Source organism: Ricinus communis, chromosome 6 (assembly GCF_019578655.1).
Source record: "Ricinus communis isolate WT05 ecotype wild-type chromosome 6, ASM1957865v1, whole genome shotgun sequence".
Taxonomy (NCBI): domain Eukaryota; kingdom Viridiplantae; phylum Streptophyta; class Magnoliopsida; order Malpighiales; family Euphorbiaceae; genus Ricinus; species Ricinus communis.
In genome coordinates, this window is record NC_063261.1 from 23,975,134 (window position 1) to 23,997,568 (window position 22,435).

The window sequence follows — 22,435 nt, forward strand, 5'->3', positions numbered from 1 at the left end:
TTTGGGTTTTCTACCAAACAAAGATTGAGTAAGATACAGTTGTTTGAATCTGGAGTCCTGGCAGTGAGTGCGATGCTTCTTTCCATGGTTCAAGGAGAAGTCCATTATTATGATTACTCATTAGTTTTATAGGTCCTATGAGACCATAATTCTGATAAATTCTTTCTTTGTTTTTTTGGTCGACTCTTCAGCTCAAGGCTCTGTAGCACATAATCTCTCTGGTTGTCAATGGAAGTCTTCCAGGACCTGTAATTTTTGTTCACATAGTGATACTGTTTACGTTAACGTTCACCTCCAGGGAGGTTATAATAAGGTCACCATTCATTGGTTCGTATTCTATTCATATATGATCTCTGTTCAAGGATCCATAATCGATATATGATTTCTTTTTTATGTGTGTTAATTTTTAGTTACACCATCTTTTCATATCTTTTTTTTAAGGCAAAAGCATCCCTTCTACTGTGATTTTTGGTTGTTTAGCAAATATATTCTTATCTTTAAATTTTAGCATTTTGATCCATACTTTTGCTTTTTCTTTTTTTATATCACATTTACTCAATCTCATTTATTGATTATGTAAGATATAAATGCGTCTTTTCTTTGCCAACATGACTAAAACCATTCCATTTATTTTAATTTTCAGCGATTTTTATAAACATTATCCTCATCAAGTTAAAATTCATCTTTTTTTTTTAAAAAAAAAAATGAAATATAGAAACAATCAAGCGGTGTGTTTATACAGAGTAAGATTTTAGAGAGAAAAATCGAATGAAGAATTATATTTATAGAGAGAGAATTATAAAGTAATTAATAATTCAATCAAAACATCTATACAATTAGCATAGAATCAATAAAATAAGCACCAAAATTAATCTATATCATAAAAAAGAAAAATCAAAACAAGAAACCTTACATTGTTTTAAACTGAACCGATCAAATAATTAAAAAAAATTTTAAAATAAAAAATTACTTTAAAATCAGCAGATTCCAAGTAAAAACAAATATCCACGAAAAAACTAACAAAATTAAAGAAATTGACAAAAAAGATTAAAGCATCAAAACATCAAAGGCACATGTATACCTCTAAGCTATTTATAAGGAATCAACAATTATTGACGCCATTTGATATTCCTATTTCTTTTATTATTGTTCTTGGGTTTCGTCAAATACTTCAAACTTATTCTTGGGTTTCACCAAATACTTCAGAAAATAACGACAAGAAAAACTTTGCTTTGTACCTCTCATCCTTTTGTGTACGATAGTTGGCACTCTCTTCTTTATTTTTTTTTGGAAAAAGGCTCGAGTTTGTCCTAAAGTATAACCTTAGTTACAGATTAGTCTTTATATTTTTTTTAGCCAGTTGCACGTAATATCTCACTAAATGAAGTTCTTAAACCTCTCTTTTGACCTGTTAACTGAAGAAAAAAACTTTCGTTAAATACAACTGAGGTGAGGTGTTCGATTGTATCCAAAACGGGCAAACTTTGTATCAAAATTCATCAGTCTCTGTAGTCCTCTTTCTTTAATTATCAGTGCTCGAAAATACTCGCCTGAAGAAGTCAGTATTGACACACCATGCGCTGCCTTTTCTCTTGCCGCAATCATAGCACTAGTCGAAACAAGTAAATGAACAAGAAGTGGTATTTCACCTTCTTCTGCTATAGCCATCTTGATGTCCTTAATGCAACAACATTTGTAATAGCACCAACTGTGTGTGTTCGAACAGCCTCCAATCCAGATCGACACGCCTCAATCAACACTAAAACACCTCCATATGCGGAAACCGCCTACCCATTATCTGGAGCAGAAGTAATTGCCTCAACAGCAACTGCAGTCTTTTCTTTTAACGACATAGAACATGTATCCAGGACTCGCAACAACGGTCCCAATCCTTCTTGTTCAAACACAATCTTTCTCGCTTCATCATTCGCTGAAGCTAATAAAGAAACAGCCAAAATCGCTTGTTCTTGAATTACGTTATCCAAGTCCAGAACTAAACTAACTAAATACCCAACGTTTCCCTCTTTCATAATTAAACTGGTGGATTTTTCTTCTTTCAAGATTCTAACAAGTGAATCTAATGCTTTCTTTCTAAACTTAACCCCACTGATTTGTAATCTAGTAAAAACATCTCTAACAAAAAATGCCAGTTTCTCTCTGCTTGAACCTAGACCCAGATGCGAGAGAATGATGGCATTGGACTGATCGAGGACACCAAATTTTAGCAACAAATCAAGGTCGTGAAGGTGGTTTGAGAGCCAAGAGGAACCGATGTCAAGATCACTTTGGAAATGGAGTTTGCCGTCAGTCACGGAGGAGAGGGAGTGGAGGCGTTAGAGAGCCATCTCTGGCGATGAATCAACAATTCGAAGTGCTTTTCTTGCGAATTTGGTTGAGGGGACAAATAGAATCTTTTCATCAGCGATTCGATGAAATATCTTGGATCTATGTTGAATTGCTAAATACATGTATCAATCAAGCGAATTTCGGTGGTGAGGTTCGGCCTTGATAAATTCATTACATTGATATTTATATTTATCAAATTCAATATCAATAAACTCTTTTTTTACCTATATTCACTAGTTTAGTCTAAACTCACTAGGTAAATCAAACCTTGCCGATTCTGTTTCAACTTACTTTGCTTATGATTGTGCCTTCGGGGAACCCAAAAACAAAGTCTTTCGACTTGATTCATAGATAGAATCAATGATAGATAGACAAAAGACCAGGATACTTTAATTTCGTACGTTTTCGCAAACATGATCGGATAAGTTACGTATCATACATGCCAACTTGTGCGTAGGTAAGATAAAGAAACGAGAATTATCCGAAAGAAAAGAAAAAGAATCGACCGTTCGAGTATTCAAAATTGCACGAGAAAGAATGAGAGTAAGAGAAGTATATATAATAAATGTGGTATATATACATCTATTTTTTGATGATTTTAATTTTAATGTTTTAGAACTTACTATTTTCAATTCATATAATAGAATGCGCTCTTGGGATAACAATAGGATAGAACACGTCGAAAGGGTTGAAGGGAGGAGAGGGTTTTCAAACCAATGACTAGACAGGACCTCCCACCATTTTCAATGAATATTTTTGTATCAGAAGATTTGGCTAGCAGACGGTCCCACTTCTTTATAAAGTTATTTCTACATGTGAGTCCTACTAACCATTATATATGCCAGTTTTTCAGCTTCGTCCTTGAACAGGTCAAAAAAGGGGCTTAAAAACTTCGTTTGGCGAGATATTATGTGCAACTGATTAAAAGGAAACATAGAGGGCCAATTTGTACCTGAGATTATACTTTAGGGGCAAATTTGAGCCTTTTTCCTTTTTTTCTCTCTATGAATAAAAACTTTCATTTTCTTTCTCTTTCTAAAATATTTTTATCAAAAGAATAATGATGTCATCTATACTTTTCTTTTTTATAAGAATATATTTGTAAAAAAGACCAAAAACTACAATAGATGTGATAATTTTAATCAGTGTTGAATTTTATGTTATAAAAAAAATATTTATATGCCACATTATCAGAGGCACATCCATAAATGAACTTAGATAAATTTAGTAAGAAAATGCAAAATACTAAAATCGGAAAGTTTCAAAAAATGACTGATAGGTCATAAATAGTTATATTTATTGTGTTTAATTCCCTTACAATTTGGTTGAATAATGTACTTAATTATGAAAATTCTGTTTATTCTGACTTAGGTGATGATATATCAAGGATGAAGTAAAATTCAGCTTCAAGACATGTTTTAAGTCCTCACTTGTCAAAAACCAAGTCTTTGGAGGAAATGCAGAAATCTGTACAGAAGATCATTGTCGATAAGGCGTGACCATGCCTTGAATCCCATGAGTTGCTGCAGAAATCTGTACAGAAGACTACTGTCGACAAGGCGTGACCACACCTTGCATCCCATGAGCTGCTGAAAGATGCGAAAGGGAGCTTCGAATTTTTCAGAGATTAATTTGTGGTGGACCTATCTTTAGTTAATTTTCTTTATTTTTGGAAGTGTTGGATAAAGATAACTTTCCCCCATGTATTTAGGATTTTATTTTATTTAGATTACTCTTTATATTATCCTTCCTTATAGGGATAAGATTATATATGAAGCTTATTTCTTTTCTATAAGAATTCTCTTATTAGGGTTTAAGGTTTTACTTCCTATAAAAGGAGGCTAGTTCTATCAAGGAAAGGACGGCTGAGTATTTTGAGATTCATATTCTTATTCTTCTTCTACTCTCTACAATTCTTGTGAATTCTTACACCACCATGAGTGGCTAAGTTTTTAGTTTCTAATTCAAGAGTGAATAAATTCCAATTGTGATTTTGTGAGGCTTTGTGCTTAACAAAATTCTTCTTTAATTCAAGTATTCTTTATTTCGTGTTCTTTATTATTTATGAATTATTGATATTGATTGAACTGACGACTCAACTTTGATATTGATTTTTCTACTGCTAAACTTTGAGTTTGTGATCCGTAATTGTCATGAACGATTGACACAAGTAGCAAGGAGCTGGCTCATGTGTGTGTGATTGTGGCTTATTCGAATTACATAGCTTGCATGATAGGCTCTAGGGAAATAAAGGAACAAGGTTATTTCAATTGCAGTTATCTCAATTAATTAATGTTGGTTTAGTCATTCTCATTATTCTTAATGCTATCATTAAGTTGATATGGAATGCTATCGTGCCCAGTTGACTAATTGTAAGTTTTAATTTGGATGTTGGGTTTGAGTCAATTATATTAGGAGAATTACACTTATTGCGGCTTTTTCGAATAAGTAGACTAAGTACTTGAATAGAAGGATTGATATTTTAGCCTATAATCATTATTACAATTGGATGGAATTAGCACTAAACTGGCTACACTTCCCAAGACTGGATGGCTTGCTGTTCGATTCAGAGCACTAAACCCTGGTATACCTTCTTTACTCAAATCATTGAGTTAAACATTCAACTATATATGCATACTAAACATGACCTGATTATTGTTTTCTCACAGGAGTATGGCTATGGCATTGTCACTTTGATCACTATTTCAGTTATGGAATGGAATTTGTTATTATAGTGAAAAATGGTTACACTCCTGAAACATCTATCGGTGAACCTCCCTCTTACATGCCCCCTCGTGATGATGCACCTCCAATTCAACTGACAAAATCTGCACATACTTTTTTTTTTTAAAATTTAGTATTCAAAATTAGTCTCATTAATCTAAAGCATATTGCTTAGTAGGTGGTAAAATAATTTTTCTCTTTTTTTTTTATTTAGTAATTTAGAGTACGTTTCAGAGAAATTCTAAATGGAATTGTGTTTTTGTTTTGGACATCAAAACTCTTTAAATACGATCCAGAGATTTTAAAAAATATTTTTATTTATTTTTGAGGTTTTTATAAAAAATTTATAAAATTTCTTTCCATTTAATTAGATTTTCTATTTAAAAAAGATTTTTAATATTTATTTTACTTTCTATTTATAGATGATTCTTAACGTTTTCTTATTATATTATTTATTTATTATATAATATTATTAACTCTTAATTATTTTTTAAAAATATTTATATACATGTATATTTATATTCACTATTCTTTTTTTTTAGTTCGTAGTAATTATATAATTGCTAACATAACCAATTATTAATTGTATTTAATTTATATTTTTTACGATGATAAAAAACATAATACAGTGGAAAATCTATATATATATATATATATATAAAGTTTTTTTTAACGTTTCATTTTTTAGTTTTTTAAAAAATTTTGTATGTATCCTGGTGTCGTGTTTTCTGTCTCCTTACAATCTAAACTGGCACTTTCCGAGGCACTATGTAGTCTTTGTTCACCATAGCAATGATGTATCCCTTCAGAAACAACCTTGAAATTCCTTTCTGTTTAGCTAATTGCACCACTCCCCTTAAGCCCAGTGCCTCAACTAAAGCCACACTAACGCAGTTTTGTAGCAAGCTGGCTTTCCAACCATGAACTGCACCTGTATGATCTCGCAAGACGCATCCGAAGTGTTATGAACAGCAGATAAATGACAACAGATAGAGTAAAAGATATAGAAGTTGGAAGGAATTCAACTTGTTTTATTTAATAAAGAAAGCATGTTTTAAATAAGCAGTAGACTAACAAGCAAATAACAAAGAAAGTCGAAAATCTGGTAACCGATTCCTAAAATGCTTTGGAAAGCATAATTTGTCACTACTTGTAACACCCGGAATTTTTATATATTTAATAATGAGTTTTTATTTAAGTTAATTTTAGCTTCATTATTATTGGGTTTAATTTGAAATGATTTAATGAAAAATTTAATATTAATCAAATAAATGAGTTATTTTCTATACCCAATTAGTTTGAAATTTTAAGAAATTATTCAAGTAAATTATTTGAGAAATGATTATATTTTGGTTATTCAATTTTTTTTCCAAATGCATATTTATATAAGTAAAATTATATATTGGAAAATTTTGGAAGAAATTATAAAGGATGTTTTAATAAAAGAATTTTGGGAAAATTGGTATTATAATTGATTAGTATTATTAAATTTTAAGTTGGAAATTGATTATTTAATTTAATTGTGTGTAGGATTTAATTGGAGGATTATTTTGGAATAAGGATTAAAAGTATAATTTTATTTTTATGGGGTTTTAATGGAAATTTGTGAGCTTGGTATTTTTGTAAATAAATATGTCGGTCAGGGGTATTTTTGTAATTGTGTATTTTCAATAATTCGGATTTGGCCCAAATTAAATAGTTAGGGGCTTAATTGAAAGGCTAAAAAGAAGTTTGGGGGTTAAATTGGAATTCTGCGGGATGAAATTGTAAGTAATTAAGAAAGTTGAGGGACCAAGTTGTAATAAGGAAAAGTTCGGGGGCCTAATGTCGATATTGAAAGAAATGGAATCGGGGAGAGAGAAGGTAGAGAGAGAGAGAGAGTGCGGCGCCGGGAAGAGAGAGAGAGGGGCCGCAGCGTCGGTGGCAACTCGGGGCGAAGGCGGGAATCGCGTGTGGCGGCCAAGGCCGTTCGGTGATCTTGGTGGCGATCAGCTCCCCTTGGAGAGAGCTTCCTTTTGGCGGCATCGGCGTCGGTTTTGGTGGCTAGAGGAGAGAGTTCTGGCGAAGTGGTGGCAGCCGTGTTTTCTGGTTATTTCGGCGAGCTCCGGCGGAGGATGGACGATCGGAGGGCATATCTCAACTCTCCTCATCTCAAGCTTCGAAATGGCACCGGTTTGGTGGCGATCGGGCTCCGTTTGTAAATCGACGGCCATGATCGTCCGTAAATCTCTCCGGACGATCGGGTGTCAGATCGGAAAATCGAAAGCGGGGATCGTCATCAGCGCGTCGTTGTGAGTCCAATGGTGTGTTCGGATCGTCGATCGGACTCCGGCGGCTGGAGGCGAGTCGACCGAGCGACCGAGCGTCTCGGTAATTATCTTTGGCCCGTTAATTTTGGAATTCTTGGTTTAATTGTGTCTAATGGTTTATATTGAGTATTTGATGTTATTGTGAGTCAAAATAATTGTCCGCCTTGTGTTTTGTCTTTGTGTGGCGAGTCGGAGATAGTGAAGTTTGGGGACCCGACTCCCGTTGTTTAAATTGTTGGATATTGGAAGTGTTCTTCTGGCAGGTCCTAAAGCCGTTTTTACGGGGGGTAATGTTCGTGTTGTAAGGGAGGTTCTGATTTTCGGTAGAATTCTCCGAGTCGAGATTCTTAGGCAGTCCCAGGAGTCTAGACCTAGGATTAATGATCGATTGTCTCAGTTTTGATAAATTGTTTTCCGTGATTAGATGATCTGGCTCGCTCCAACCGAGGCACCGGAGCAGAGCTAGGAGGTCGCCCAATTCTGTGAGTTAAAGTCATTTAATCATTGCACTATTGCTAAGTCTGATTTTAATATGCTATTTTGGAAGTTTATGTTTAACATGGTTACTAATATCTCAACGTAATTAATTTTACTGGATTATTAATTATTGAAGATAATATAAATATTATTATTAGTAATGTTATAATAATATCAAATATTATCAGTTTTCCACATGAGTTGCATGATGTCTTACTTTAAAATTGTTAATCGTTATTTTGATATAGTTGAATGACTTCTTTAGACAATAATATTTATTAAATGTGGTGATTGCGATTTGGGAAACGTGGCTTGTAGAACATGCCGCCTGATGGGTTACATCAGGACCGCGTGCGCACCGGTAATGATCATGGACATGTAATAAGATATTTATGGGTTTGCCTTGGTCGAGCATGGCTCTCTGGGCTGATTTGAGTAAATTGCCGGAGGTAAGGTCCCTGGTCGAGCATTGCTCTCTGGGAGCCGGCTTATTTGGATACTTAAGTGACCAGACTGGAGGTAAGGTCCCTGGTCGAGCATTGCTCTCGGGGCGCCAGTCTTATTGGATTAAGAGAGCCGAATGGCTACTAGATTTTGGGGTTTAGGATTCTACCAAGCCACTCGTCCCGTAAAAGTAAAAATATATTTTTATTTATTCATTTATTTATTTATTATGGTATGATTATAACATGGATTGTATTTACGTGCATGGTTGATATATTGATTCGAATGATTAATATTTTCTGTGAAGAAAGTAATAGGGTATGACTGGTATTTATGTGCATGGTTTGATATACTGATTTGAATAATCTATGTTTTCTGAGAAGAATGCAATAGTCCCCGGATTATTTGATTTTAACTCACTCTAGGACCGAGTCTCATTTTCTTATTTTGATTCGTGACTGTTAGTCCTCTCGCGACTCTTATTCAAGAATCCGACTCCTTCATCATCGGGTGATGTATTTGATTTGGTATGTAAATTGGTAAATCTTAGATTCTCCGCAGTAGTAATAGTAGATGTATCAGTTGTAAATTTTCGAGTTTCGGGTCTCGCCTAGTTTTTTCCCGGCGATCAAGTATTTATGTAGAATGTAGTACGTTAAGATAAATTGTGGCTTTAATAATATTAATTTGAGATGAGATTTGTTTAAATCAGTGAGTGTCAGGCTTACTACGGGTTTCGGTGGCCTTAAGCCTACCCATTCCCTAGTGCCGGTCACAGGCCCACGGGTGGGGTCGTGACACTACTGCTGTAAAAAAGACTGCTGTAGACTAGGACTCAACAACTGAAAAGTAGACTAGGACTTAACTACTGAAAAATATCTAACAAACCCTCCCTTAAACTGTCTGATATCAGTTTAAACACAAAAACTTCCTGCGTTTCCAACTCCAAGCATCTGCCTAAACTTCTAGAATGCTGTAACTTTGAGACCCTTTATGAATATGTCTGCAATTTGATCCTCACTCTTGCAATAGACTAGATCAATTTCTTCATTACTTGCGCGATCTCTCAAGAAGTGATAACGAACATCAATATGTTTGCTTCTCCCATGTAAAACAAGATTTTTTGACAGCTTAATGGTCGAACTATTGTCACAGTAGATGAGAGTTGATCCTGTTTGCTTGAAATGAACTGCCTCAAGAAGCTTTCTTAGCCATATGGCTTGACAGACACAAGCTGATGCAGCAACGAGTTTTGCTTCTGTTGTTGACAAAGTGACAATTGGTTGCTTTCGAGATGACCACGAAATAACTCCTGACCCCAGCTTAAAAACATAACCAGATGTGCTCTTTCTATCATCCTGGTCATCAGCATAGTCGCTATCGGTAAAGCCAATCAAATCCGACTTTTCTCCCTTCTTGTACAGAATTCCATAGTCACTTGTGCCTTGCAAGTACCTAAAAATTCTTTTTGCTGCTTGAAGATGCATTTCCTTTGGATTCTTCATATATCTACAAATGAGACTTACAGCATACATTATGTCTGGCCTGGTTATAGTGAGATACATCAAGCTTCCTACAATTTGCTTGTACAAAGTGTTGTCAACCTTTCTTCCATTCTCATCTCTTACTAACTTCAAACTTGTCTCTGCTGGTGTGCAAACCGGATTGCAATTCTCCGTCTGAAACCTTCTAAGAATCTCTCGTACATACTTCTTTTGAGAGATAAAAATACCTGCATCTGATTGAATAACCTCTATACCCAGAAAATAATGCATTCTTCCAAGATCAGACATATCAAACTCAGCCATCATTGATTTTTTAAATTCATCAAACATAGTCTGATCATTTCCTGTAAATAGCAAATCATCGACATACAGACAGACCATCAACAATTTTCCATTATTTTCAACTTTCACAAATAAGGTATATTCATAAGGACATTTCTGAAAACCTTCTTTGAGAAAGTAAGCTTCTATACGACTATACCAAGCTCGTGGGGCTTGCTTAAGTCCGTATAAAGCCTTTTTTAACTTGTAAACTTTATGCTCTTGTCCAAATTTAATATAACCAGGAGGTTGTTTAACAAATACCTTCTTATTCAAATCTCCATGCAAGAAGGCTGACTTGAAATCTAATTGAAAAATCGGCCAAGAATTTTGTGCAGCCAGTGCTATCACCATTCTGATTGTATCATGCCTAGCAATTGGAGCGAAAATCTCCTTATAATCGATGCCGAACTCCTGGTTGTATCCTTTCACTACCAAGCGTGCTTTGCATTTGTCAACTTTGCCATTTTCTTTGAATTTTGTCTTATACACCCACTTCACATCGATTGTCTTTTGACCATTTGGAAGATCAATCAACTCCCAAGTGCTGTTTCTTTCAATGGCAGCAATTTCTTCATCCATTGCTTTCCTCCACTTTGATTGTTTAGCTGCCTCTTTAAAAGCTACATGATCACAATCTGCAAAAAGAGCAAAATATATAAATGGGTTTTCAGATTGATTGATCCCAGGTACTTCATAATCCTTCATCCATGTAAGTCTTCTTCTTATTCGTGAGGATGTTGACTATGCTGTAACTTCCGGCGTTGCGACTTCTGGCACATTTTGAACTACTGTTTCTTCATAAAGTGACTGTGAATTATCCTCAGCTAGCATCTCTGAATTTTTTTCATCAAAGTCTATATCAATACTCCGTTGAGCTTTAACTTTATCCCATTGCCAGAAATTTTCCTCATAAAAAACTACATCGCGGCTGATGATAATGTTCTTAGTGTCAGGATTATATAATTTGAAAGCTTTGGTACAATCACTAACTCCAAGAAAGATGCATCTCTCTCCTTTATCATCCAACTTCTTTCGCTTCTGATCTGGAACATGGGCATAAGCAATACACCCAAAAATTTTGAAATGGCTGACATCAGGTTTCCTTCCGCTCCATGCCTCTTCTGGAGTCATATTCTGAATGGCAAAAGCTGGACTCCTATTCAGAATATGAATGCTCTAGTTGACTGCTTCTGGCCAGAACGTCTTCAGAATTTTGCTGCCTTGCAATAGACTTCTCACCATGTTAAAGATGGTCTGACTCTTTCTTTCGGATACACCATTCTGCTACGGTGTATAGACTGCTGTCAGTTGCCTTGTAATGCCTTGCTCCTCACAGAAATTTCTGAATTCATGCGAGTTATATTCCCCTCCACGATCGGTTCGCAGCACTTGAATTGACCATCCTGTTTCTTTCTCAACCATTGCTTTATAGCTTTTAAAAGCTGTCAAAGCTTCAGATTTTTCCTGCAAGAAGTAAACCCACGTTTTCCTGCTCAAGTCATTAATGAAGGTGATTAGGTACCGTTTACCTCCATTAGAAGTGGGATTAATTGGCCTGCAAATATCAGAGTGTACAATCTCCAACGGTTTTCTTGCTCTCTCGGATTTTCCTTTTGGAAATGGTTCTCGATGTTGCTTACTGAGAACACACTCCTCACAAACATATTTAGGACTAGAGAGATGAGGAAGACCAACCACCATATTTTTCTGTTGAAGTGTCTGTAAGCCTCCAAGGTTGAGATGACCATAACGAAAATGCCACAATTGCACTTGATCAACTAGACTAGCTGCATAACATGATTGAGAAGAATGATTGAGGTAGAGGGGAAACATTCGATTTGCTATCATTGCAACTTGGGTGATCAATCCCAATCTGTCATCGACAATTCTACACACACCACTTTTAATTATGATCTCATAGCCTTTCTCTTGCAGCTGACCGATACTTAACAAATTGGTCTTTAAATCTGGAATAAAGAGAACATTAGACATTGTTTGAGTAACATTCCTTTTTGTTAGTAAAGTTACCTGTCCCTTTCCCATTACAGAAACTGTAGAATTGTTTCCAAACTTCACATTATCTCTAAAAGATTCATCAAGAGTGGAAAACACTGACTTGTCTCCACTCATGTGATTGCTGCACCTGGTGTCTAAATACCACAAGTTCTTGTTGCTCGACTTACTTGCATGACAAACCATCAGCAATGAGATTTCTCCATCCTGCTCTCCCTCATTTTCTGCAAAATTGGACGCTTCACCATGGACATTTGATAGATTCGATCAACATTCTGATTGATAATGACCATACTTGTGACACCGATAGCATTCCACATTCATCTTGTCCACTGACTTTGAATGATAACCATCCCGTCCTCTTCCTCTTTCATGAGATTGGTTCTGTTGATAGTTGTAATTGCCTTTGCCTCGACCTCTGTTGCTATTGTTTGATCCACGTCCTCCATCTTCTTTATTCGAATGATCTGATGAGACTTGCAGTGCTAACTCTGCACTGTCTTGCTGCTGCAATTTTCTTTCCTGAACCAGTAATGAGCCCTACAATTCATCAATTAATAAAAGATCAACATTTTTTGATTCTTCGATTGCACAAACCACATAATTAAATCGAGGTGTTAGTGATCGAAGAATTTTTTCCACTACAACCACATCCTCCATTTTCTCCTCAAAAGCTCTCATCTTTCCAACAATGGCCATCATTCTCGAGAAGAAATCAGAAACAGACTCTCCAAATTTCATCCGATAAGTTTCGAACTTCGTACGAAGTGCTTGAAGTTGCTGCCTCTTTGCTCTGGTTGATCCTTGGAATTTCTTCTTCATTGAGTCCCAAATTTCCTTTGCTGTGTCTTTGCAAAGGATAGTCTCCAAGATAGAGCGATCAATCGCTTGAAAAAGATAGTTCTTTGCCTTGAGGTCCTTCAATTTTAATGCTTCAAACTCTGTTTTATGTGCATCCGTTGCTGCTGTGCCCTTACCCAACTCTGGTATTCCCGTAGAAATCACCTGCCAGTACTCCTTGGATCTGAGAAAATTTTCCATCAACATGCTCCAATGATCATAGTGACCATCGAAGCGAGGAATCGCTGGTTGTACAAAATTATCAGAGGCCATCTTCTTCTTTAGCCCTGGCTCTGATACCACTGTTATGAACAACAGATAAATGACAGCAGATAGAGTAAAAGAGATAGAAGTTGAAAGGAATTCAACTTGTTTTATTTAATAAAGAAAGTCTGTTTTAAATAGGCAGTAGACTAACAAGCAAATAACAAAGAAAGCTGAAAATACGAAACTGATTCCTAAAATGCTGGAAAGCATAATAGCTACAAGCTGTCACTACTGCTGCAAAAATCCGAGATGAAGCCTTAAGTGAAAAGACTGACCTCGAATTGCAGTTGAGCGTAAGTGAAGATTGGACAGTGACCACGCTTGCCGAGCTACATCATAGTGAAAAAAAAAAATGAATTAGTGATTCAAGGGAACCACACCACTTACACATTCCGACACCTGAGGTAGCCGTTTGGCCATTGTCTCATCCACGACTAAACCTTCATTAAGTTTTTCTACTGTATGATTTGACGACCAATATATCCGGCGCGGAAACCAAACACTGAGCTGCTGAGGTGTAAATTATATCACACACATAAATTATATCATATACATATCATAAATTATTTTTACAGTTAGATAATATAAAAAGCATCAAATTAAAATAATTTTATAAATATTTATAATATAGTATAAATAACTCTTTCATAAAATAAAATAAATAAATAATAAATATTTAATATTAAATTAATAAATATTCAGTATATATTTAATAAATATAAATTAATAATATTCAATACTGAATAAATTCAACAAAAAAAATACATATCAGAACTTTAACGCATGTACTAACCGAACCACATTACAATGTCATCTGGGTGTATGATATGGTCACTGCAGTGGACACTTGAGAAGTATTTTTATAAATATCTCAATAATAAAGTCTTGAGGAATGCCAACAATTGTCATTTTCATGGCTTCTTCAAGTTTAACCTTGTAAAAACAATATCGCTGCTTCTTGTGTTTATTGTATTTCATTGCATATTCTTATATTAAAGATTAGGCTCGTTGCCTATTGGAATGATTTTATGGGCTATACAATATATAATAGAGTAATTTATTTCTTATATATCACTTCTTATAATAATAGGAGAGTCTTTTTAACTGATATTGATATACTGGAAATAAAAATTCAAAATTTTCTCAATTCTCATAAATGAAATTATCAATCAAATAATTGAGATAAAAACTTCGGTTCCATCACTTTCCTTTTAATAATAAGACATATTATATATTTTCTAAAACATATTATTAGAAAAAAAAATGATAATTTTATCGTACTCCTTATATTCTTAGGATAATTTTTTTGTCTTAAACACCTTAAACTTTGCTAATTTGTTTTCTTTTCTTTAAAGTGACAAAGTAAAATTTATTTTGTTTTTTGATGGGTCTAAGTTAGTACTCGCAAGTGCACGAATCATTTCTATAGTAAGGGTAAGTTCATTATGATGTCGATATCGAAAGAAACTATGATGCGACTTATTATAAAAACTAATTATCAACACAAAATAATAAAAATAAATCTAAAAATTCTAAATCAGTATTTTGAGAGAATAATATTTATAAAGTAAAATAACCAAATAATAAAATAAAATGCAATACAAATGCTTATGATTTAAAACTATATGCTAAAGACAGTATTTAGCCTAGCCAATTACTTAGTAATGTCCTTGTTTTACTTCAAGCCTAGATCTAATAAATGAGATGACGATGCGCTTTTTCTTTAATTATTTAAGCTAATGATGCAACTAAAGTTTCTTATACCTACATAGATTGAAGCAAAGTTGATGTCTCTAATACATTCATAATGATTATTAATGCTAAATTAATATGATGGTTAACTAACAATAATAACTAAAACTAATAAATATATGAATGTAAAGAAATTATTTATTAAATAAATAAATAACAAGGTTCATATAAAAGTAAAAAGGCTAAACTAAACACTTGTGAAAACTAGCATAACTTGGTATTAAATAGAAAGACATAAAATAATAAAGTAAAAGCTCTCTCTAGATTTAGAATTTTTTCAAGTAGGAAGATGATTGGTCACCACTCTCTACTTCTTGAAAAATTCCTTAGATCTTAAAAAGAACTATAAAGAATTATAAAGAGAATAATGGTGTACAGATACAGAAAGCATATAGGAGAAAACTCTCCTCCTTTAAAAATTATGTTTGTAGAGATATATATAAAGAATAGTCATACTCTAAGTAAGTCTCCCTAGAGATAAGTATACCAATATAAGTTTATCTGTTAGATAAGATTATAGGTATTCTTATCTCCACCAAGTACTATCCCATAAATAACTACTATTTCATAAATAACTCTTAATATAAATCATAATAATTATACAAAATGACTAAAATATCCCCTTTAGGCCTTTGATTTTCAGCAACCACAGCAAACAGATCCATGTGTTTTAATTCTAAGCCTTGACACGAACATATCTAATTAAGTTCTTTTAGTATTTTTTTCTCTTAACTAATGTTATTTAAAAATAGACAATTAAGCTTAAGTGAGGTATACATATTTATCTTCACCATATTATATATAGAAAATATATCATTAAAGCTTTAAAATATCCTAAATATCTATATATAATTTGGACCTATCATTTTTACTTTACTAATTCTCATTTTTTAACATCATTAGTTTATAAAAAAAAAATCATTTCGTTGGTTTTTCAACACAAAATTTATAAATAGTATACTCAAAAATTTAGTTTCATCTTTGTTAGTTATTTTTTGAATGCATATTTTAAAATTTAAAAATTACCTTGCAAGAAAAGGGTAAAAACTCTTTGCATTTAGGGATGCTTGACTAGAAAAGGAATAGTCAAAAGGCACTAATAATTTGTAAGAACAACTTTAAATATTAATTAAAAGAAAAATGAGTTTGAAGTCAAGCAAACTCGTAAATCATATTTATTTATATTATAAGGAGTATATGCAGAAATTAGGAATCCAAAACACATTCTAATTTATCATTTTTTCCTAAAAGATTTTAAGAGCCATATTATATCTACTTAAATTATAATTAGGACAACCTATATATGCGATGTTCTATTTCTAGTTGGATAAGAAGACTTTCAACGCCAATATAAAAAGCTATGACTCGACGTTTACAAGTACATGCTACTTCATATTCATTATACTTAAACCACTTTTTTAATAACTTTTTGATGTAATCATCGAAGTAAGTGGTTGGACAACTCTGTCTGACACTTTTTAACCATCCTTACAGGACTCCGAAAATCAAATTAGCCTTCGGTGATCTTGTTGATAGCTTACTTCTTGACTGTGTTATCGATATTTATTCTACATTATAAGGAGTATATAGAAATTAGGAATCCAAAACACATTCTAATTTATCATCCTTTCTTAAAAAATCTTAAGAGCTATATTAGCTCTGCTTAAATTTAAAGAATGAGAAGATGACTCTTTGAGAGCATCTCTAACAAACTCTTAGATCAAGTAATTTTTCTACTGAGAAATGCTAGCAACAGTCTCTTAGACAATTATTTTATCATTGGTATAGTTTTCTAATTGTTTAAGAAAATATTCAAGAACAAGTATTATTAGTATTACTCTAAATTTAATAGGGAGACATATAAGAAGTATTAATAATATTTCATTATTTTTCTTTTTTCTTTTTTTAACTTTTTCAAAGTCACGAATGTTCTTATTTTATATACTATCTATAATTTTTCTTTATTAATAAAAAAAGTTAATTAGAAAGTATTAATAGGAAAGGCACGTATTTTGAGATAATTAAAATAGAAAGGTTAGGGTCAGACAATTTAATGGAGAATCATATAGGAAGGGTTATTAGATACCCTAAAAATCATAGAAGAGAAAATCGGCAAATCAAAAGGTCTTGAGGTGAGGTAGGTGAAAGAATGGTAAATGGTCTGACCCTAAGCTTAAAAGCTACAAGTCAAGAACATTATCCATATTGGGGTTGCATCAAAGAGTTATTAAGATGGTTCTGATCAATTCGGAGTTTCTAGTGGCTGTAGTTGTGTCAGTGAGTGCCACGCTTGATGCTTCTATAAAAGAACTCGTAAAGGCCTTGCCATTTCCAGCAAGAATTAGATTCACCAAAAAATTTAAAAAGAAAAAATGGGTGTCTGTTAGATTTGGAATTCTATTGCGGCGTTGGTTCACGGAGAGGTCCATTACCATGATTTTGTTGTAAGAATATATATCAGACAAAGTCATAGTAATGAACCTTTCCTTGAAATGCACTGTACGTAATTAGTTATTCTCGAAAATTGCACATTGACTACAATTAAGAGAGTTGGATCCAGAACAAAAGAGGAGACAGACGGCTGCATGCACTGATCTTCCAAGGGGAAAAAGAAAATCACACTCAAGAAGCTGATCCTTCGAGGTTTCCACCTGCAGACTTTTATGTGAAGGATTTCGATATATGATGGGCTCGTTGAAGCAATTAAAGCTCAACAACGCACTCGGATCAAATTAAGTGGCTAAGTGAGCCAACTCAGATCGCTAGTTTTGGCATTGATTTTAAGGAAAATTCTTGCTAGAAGAAATGATAACTTAGCTTTACTAAATCCTTTCAAGCCTTACAAGAAATATTACTTGTTTATCTAATTGAATATCATCTTTGATGTTGATCGGTGGCAGAAGGAGCATTTTTAGGAGGGGGAGGGGCAGGGGCGGATTATAAATTTTTAGAAATTACAGTGAGATATATACACTGAAATATGAATAATATTAGTCAAAAACAATTTATAAGAAGTTTTAGGAAGTTAGGGGAGCGAATTAAAAAAAAAATTAAAAATTTTGATGATGATTGTTTTAGGTTTAGGGATTGTTCGCCTAAATCCCTAAAAAAGACGGATTGAGTAAATTATTAATAAAGTGATGAGTGAGTAGCGATGCTATGAAAATTTGGATTAAATAACTAAAAATTAATGAATTTACTAATATCTTTTCTAAATAAAATGAATTTTGTTAATGTTTAATTACATCAGTTAGAATTTTTACGGATGGTAAATTACTATTTTAAAATTTTTAAATACAATTTCGTATTCGAAGTTTGAATTCGACACCTTAGGCTCTTGATTATATAATTTTATTTTCTTTTATGCACAATTATTAGATTTCCTTCAGCATAAAGAAGAGGATAAACAGAACTTCTACTTTATTTGCAGTATATATTAATTGCATTTAAGAATATACGAGGGGGAAAGTGAATTTCCAAAAAGGATTTGCATACAGCTCTTAGAATTATACAATGGTTGCCTTAGAACAAGAAAAGAAGAAGACAAAAACAAGAAATGAGGAAGCATAATACATTGTGTTTCCAACTGAGACCTTGTACGATTCTGGAAAATGCGCACTGGTGCTTTATATCAGCAAAGGATTGCTCCTGATGATCAGACATTAAAAATTTTGAACGAATCGGTGATCTCGTGTAATTTGTCTTTCATCTTATCCCACCTCCTCTCATTGGCTCCTGTCGTCAATGTGTAGAATTTACCTGCCATGGAAATGTTAGATTCCAAATGAAAGGCAGAGTAGAGCTGACAATATGCTTTACAAAGAGTCGAGGTTTATTTGCTGCTATTAATGGGTACATCTAAGAACAGACATTGTACCATGAAATAAACATATTTATTCAAGCTATTTCTTTGTAAACGACTCTGGAAATACTCGTGTGAAAAGATTCAGGGTTCGGTCTCACTTCTCATATCAAGATAAAAATTAAAGTAAACAAAGTTTTCAGTTGTTAATATGTAACAACTTGAGAAAGCAGTAAACTTGTTAAGTTCAAGCTTCAAAATTCCCAATTTATCCCCAAAAGTTCCATTAGCAATTCTATTTCTCAGTAACATATGAATTATAGTGAAATGATTTCATACCGTTGCCAATGGAGATTGTACTAAGAGCATGGCGAGTATAGTTGGGAGCCCGAGCAGTAAACTCAAATGTGTAATATGTCTTTCCATCCACATCATGCTGCAACAGACACATCAGACAATTAACAGCTGTGCTGTTACCCACACAACTAAAATAGAAGAGCTGATATGGGATACAATGATAGAAAGAAAACAGAATGTACAACCAAGCATAAAACTGTAGCTGTTGAGCTATGGATGATAAAGGAGAAGATAATCTGCTGTCATTAAAAATTCAAATTCTCAAAGTCACCCAATCATCCTGAGATGGTATTGCTTTTCTTGACATTAATTTAATTTTAGCAACTTGGAGCAATTATCAGCTACCTTACAAATTCATTCTATCTGAAAAATCCATTAGTAGCTAAAGATTTCTTCATAACATTTAATTAGTTTTCATGCTTCCAAGAAGTTAAGCAAGACAAAACATTTATCTTATACCTACTTCAGGTAAGAAAGGATTGGCAACATTCCAAATGCCTTATGCACTTCACTGTTGGCATGATGTTGCTCATAAGAACTTAGCATGTAAATATAGGAAATAATCTAAATCCATTGTCTTTCTACTTGGTACCCGATCACCTCTTCGCGAACTTGGAAAATCCAGAAACGTTACATGAAAGTGGTTGGCTTCATATTGTTGAAAGCAGATGAATCCAGTTCAATTTGATTATCACAAAAAGAGATTTTGAAGTATTGAGTTGCCTCAGCTATTCATGGTGCGCTACATGCAGATGTATCACACCGAAAGAATAACATCAAACATAATATGCTCTGTATAAAACTTGAAGATAGGAAATCAAACCTCAGATGCCTCAATTAGTTTAGTTTTCTGAGATGGAGGGGCCAAAACTTTTTTGATCAATACTTCGGCAACCTGAGAAGATTAAATAATAAACATTAATGCCTTCTATTAGCTAGAGATACACATGCAAATTATTTGACCTTTCCAAAAAGAAGAAAAGGGAAAATAAAGACTTCTTTTCTCGTATGACCAAGGTATCTGGTGTTTAAAGTACATATGAAAAACCTGTTGTGGAGGTCCAAAGTCTCGAATATCTTGTTTGGAGGTTGGGACTGTCGTAACACTGACATTTTCTAATGGCTCGATAATATCTTTAAAGACTTTGTCTTGGCCTTCAATAAACACTTCCTGTCAACATCCCAAGGAACAAAGTATTAAATATGGACATGAAGAGTAACAGAGAAGGGAAACTATAGCAGAGTTACCTGCCACCCAAATGGATAGAGGAATGAGTATCCATCCTTCTTGTCTGTGACTAACAGAAATCCCTTTTTAGTTTCTGCAGCAACTGAACCATATCAAGGATGTCCTCTTAGGATATCAGAATCATAATTTAGAACCAACGCACTGCATAATCAGCAATGAGTAATAGAGCAGAAAATTGAATAGAGATTTCACTAACTAATAAGCAATCCAGAAAACAGAAAAGTGGCACAGCTGGAATATAAATGCTTACATGATGGTGAGGTTTGGTTAACCAGAGAAACCCAAGGGGCAACCAAACTGACAGCAACTAATTGGCGTCTCCCAGGTCTAACTGCAAAGATAGATCAGAATAAACAGAAAAAGCAGTATCAATTAGTGTCTGTTGCTGGTGTAATGTACTGCCTATATAAGAAAAATAAAAGCACGCTAAAACTTAAATATATTTCCTAGTCTCAATAAGGTTTCTTACCAAAAAGTTGTTAGCTTCAATTTGATTATAGAAACTGAAAATACTACTTTCCAAACTAAGCTGAAATCTTATATTCATGAGAAAAATTTGATGTCCCCAACTCAACTAAAACTTTTAGTAGTGACCAAGTATGAATTGTTACTTGCAGCATTAGATAGTTAGCTTTTGTTGTCTTTTCTACCATGTAACTGAATGCAGTTCAGCAATATGAGTTGATATCAATCATAATGCTACAGGATGGAAATTTCTTATGCCTCTTTTATGAGCAAGTAGGCTAGAGAGAATTCTCTGTTCTCCTGTGCAGTTGACCTATAATTATTAACCCATACATCTAGAGAACTATTTATTCATAATTAACCCATCATTCCACTTGGTTCTATGCTAGTGGCGTCCGTCCAATGTTTATCACTAGACCTTAATTTGATAAAAATTGCTGGAGAAAAGCAGCATTTTCCGCAAATTCACTTCAAATTTCATGAAACTGCACAAACTTATTAATCTCCATTAGAGAAAGATTTTTACTTTCTCAGTAAACTGTATCAATGCTACACGAATGCATTTTCACACATTGCTTTGGCTATGTAAACTTCAAATTGCCTAAACAGAAATGCTTATGAATCCATCAAAATTTCACAATTCATAATTCACCTCATGCTAAATTAATTTCTCATTAGCAATTATGAAATTATAAAATTCATGGTAGAGCAAGAGGCACTTAATCAAACAGAAAGAACTAACCTTGAGAAAGAGAAGTTAAATTAGGCAAAGAATGCTCAGCTCGAACAACAAAAGAAATGCCTTTTCTACAGCAAGGAAAAGAATCATAATACCTTTGTAATCCTATCTGCAAATAACAGCAAAACAAAAGAAATCCCATATAATTAAGTACACTAAAAATGCACTAAACATACACAAATATAGTTAGAGAGAGAGGAAGGACCTGAGGAAAAGAGTTAGGAGACAATGTATAACAAAAAGATGGTGAATTTTGTAAAGAAGCCATTGTTATGTGAAATGGGTAGGAGTTGTAAGGACAAGAAAAGGCTGTGCCTATAGAGATTGGTGATTGCAAAGATATTTGTGGTGGAGGGCCGTCCTCTTTTAGTTTTTGTTTTTTGAGTTCTTCAGCTTTGCTTATCCGATTTTAGAAGCTGTTGTCTTTTGCATGTCCAGTCAGTTAAATAGACGCGGGTCCATAGGGACACCTGCCAATGCCCTGTTTGGTTTTAGGCATTTTCGAGTTTAACAGCACATTGAGATTAAAGAAAATTATAATGATATTTTAAAATTGTAATCATTATGCCGATCATCATTAAATTTAATGACCTTTTTGTATATTTGGTAACAATATTAGTTATGTTTGAATTATATGGATAAATAAATGAATATGATTAAATAAAAGAAATTAAATTTAACTCGCAAATAAAAAAATCAATATTTAAAATATTTGTTTGCACTTGATTTTATTTACTACAATATAGATTTAATTTGAAATTTATAAATTATTCATACAGTTCAAACTTGAAACTTAATTCAACTGTTTTACGTATAGTAATG

The 22,435-nt window shown here is 33.6% G+C and overlaps 1 protein-coding gene and 1 pseudogene across 1 annotated transcript; both read right to left on the reverse strand.

The window, feature by feature from the left end:
• Nucleotides 1-324: 324 nt before the first annotated feature.
• Nucleotides 325-2,333, reverse strand: LOC107262271 (annotated as a pseudogene).
• Nucleotides 2,334-18,404: 16,071 nt separating this feature from the next.
• Nucleotides 18,405-22,023, reverse strand: LOC8275919 (psbP-like protein 1, chloroplastic). The gene is made up of 8 exons (XM_002531927.4): nucleotides 21,819-22,023; nucleotides 21,617-21,722; nucleotides 20,660-20,740; nucleotides 20,409-20,491; nucleotides 20,209-20,331; nucleotides 19,984-20,055; nucleotides 19,143-19,239; nucleotides 18,405-18,760 (listed from the first exon to the last, which is right to left on the reverse strand). Exons 1-8 carry the CDS (start codon nucleotides 21,879-21,881, stop codon nucleotides 18,657-18,659), a joined length of 729 nt encoding a protein of 242 aa, XP_002531973.1. The 5' UTR covers nucleotides 21,882-22,023; the 3' UTR covers nucleotides 18,405-18,656.
• Between the last annotated feature and the right edge of the window lie 412 nt (nucleotides 22,024-22,435).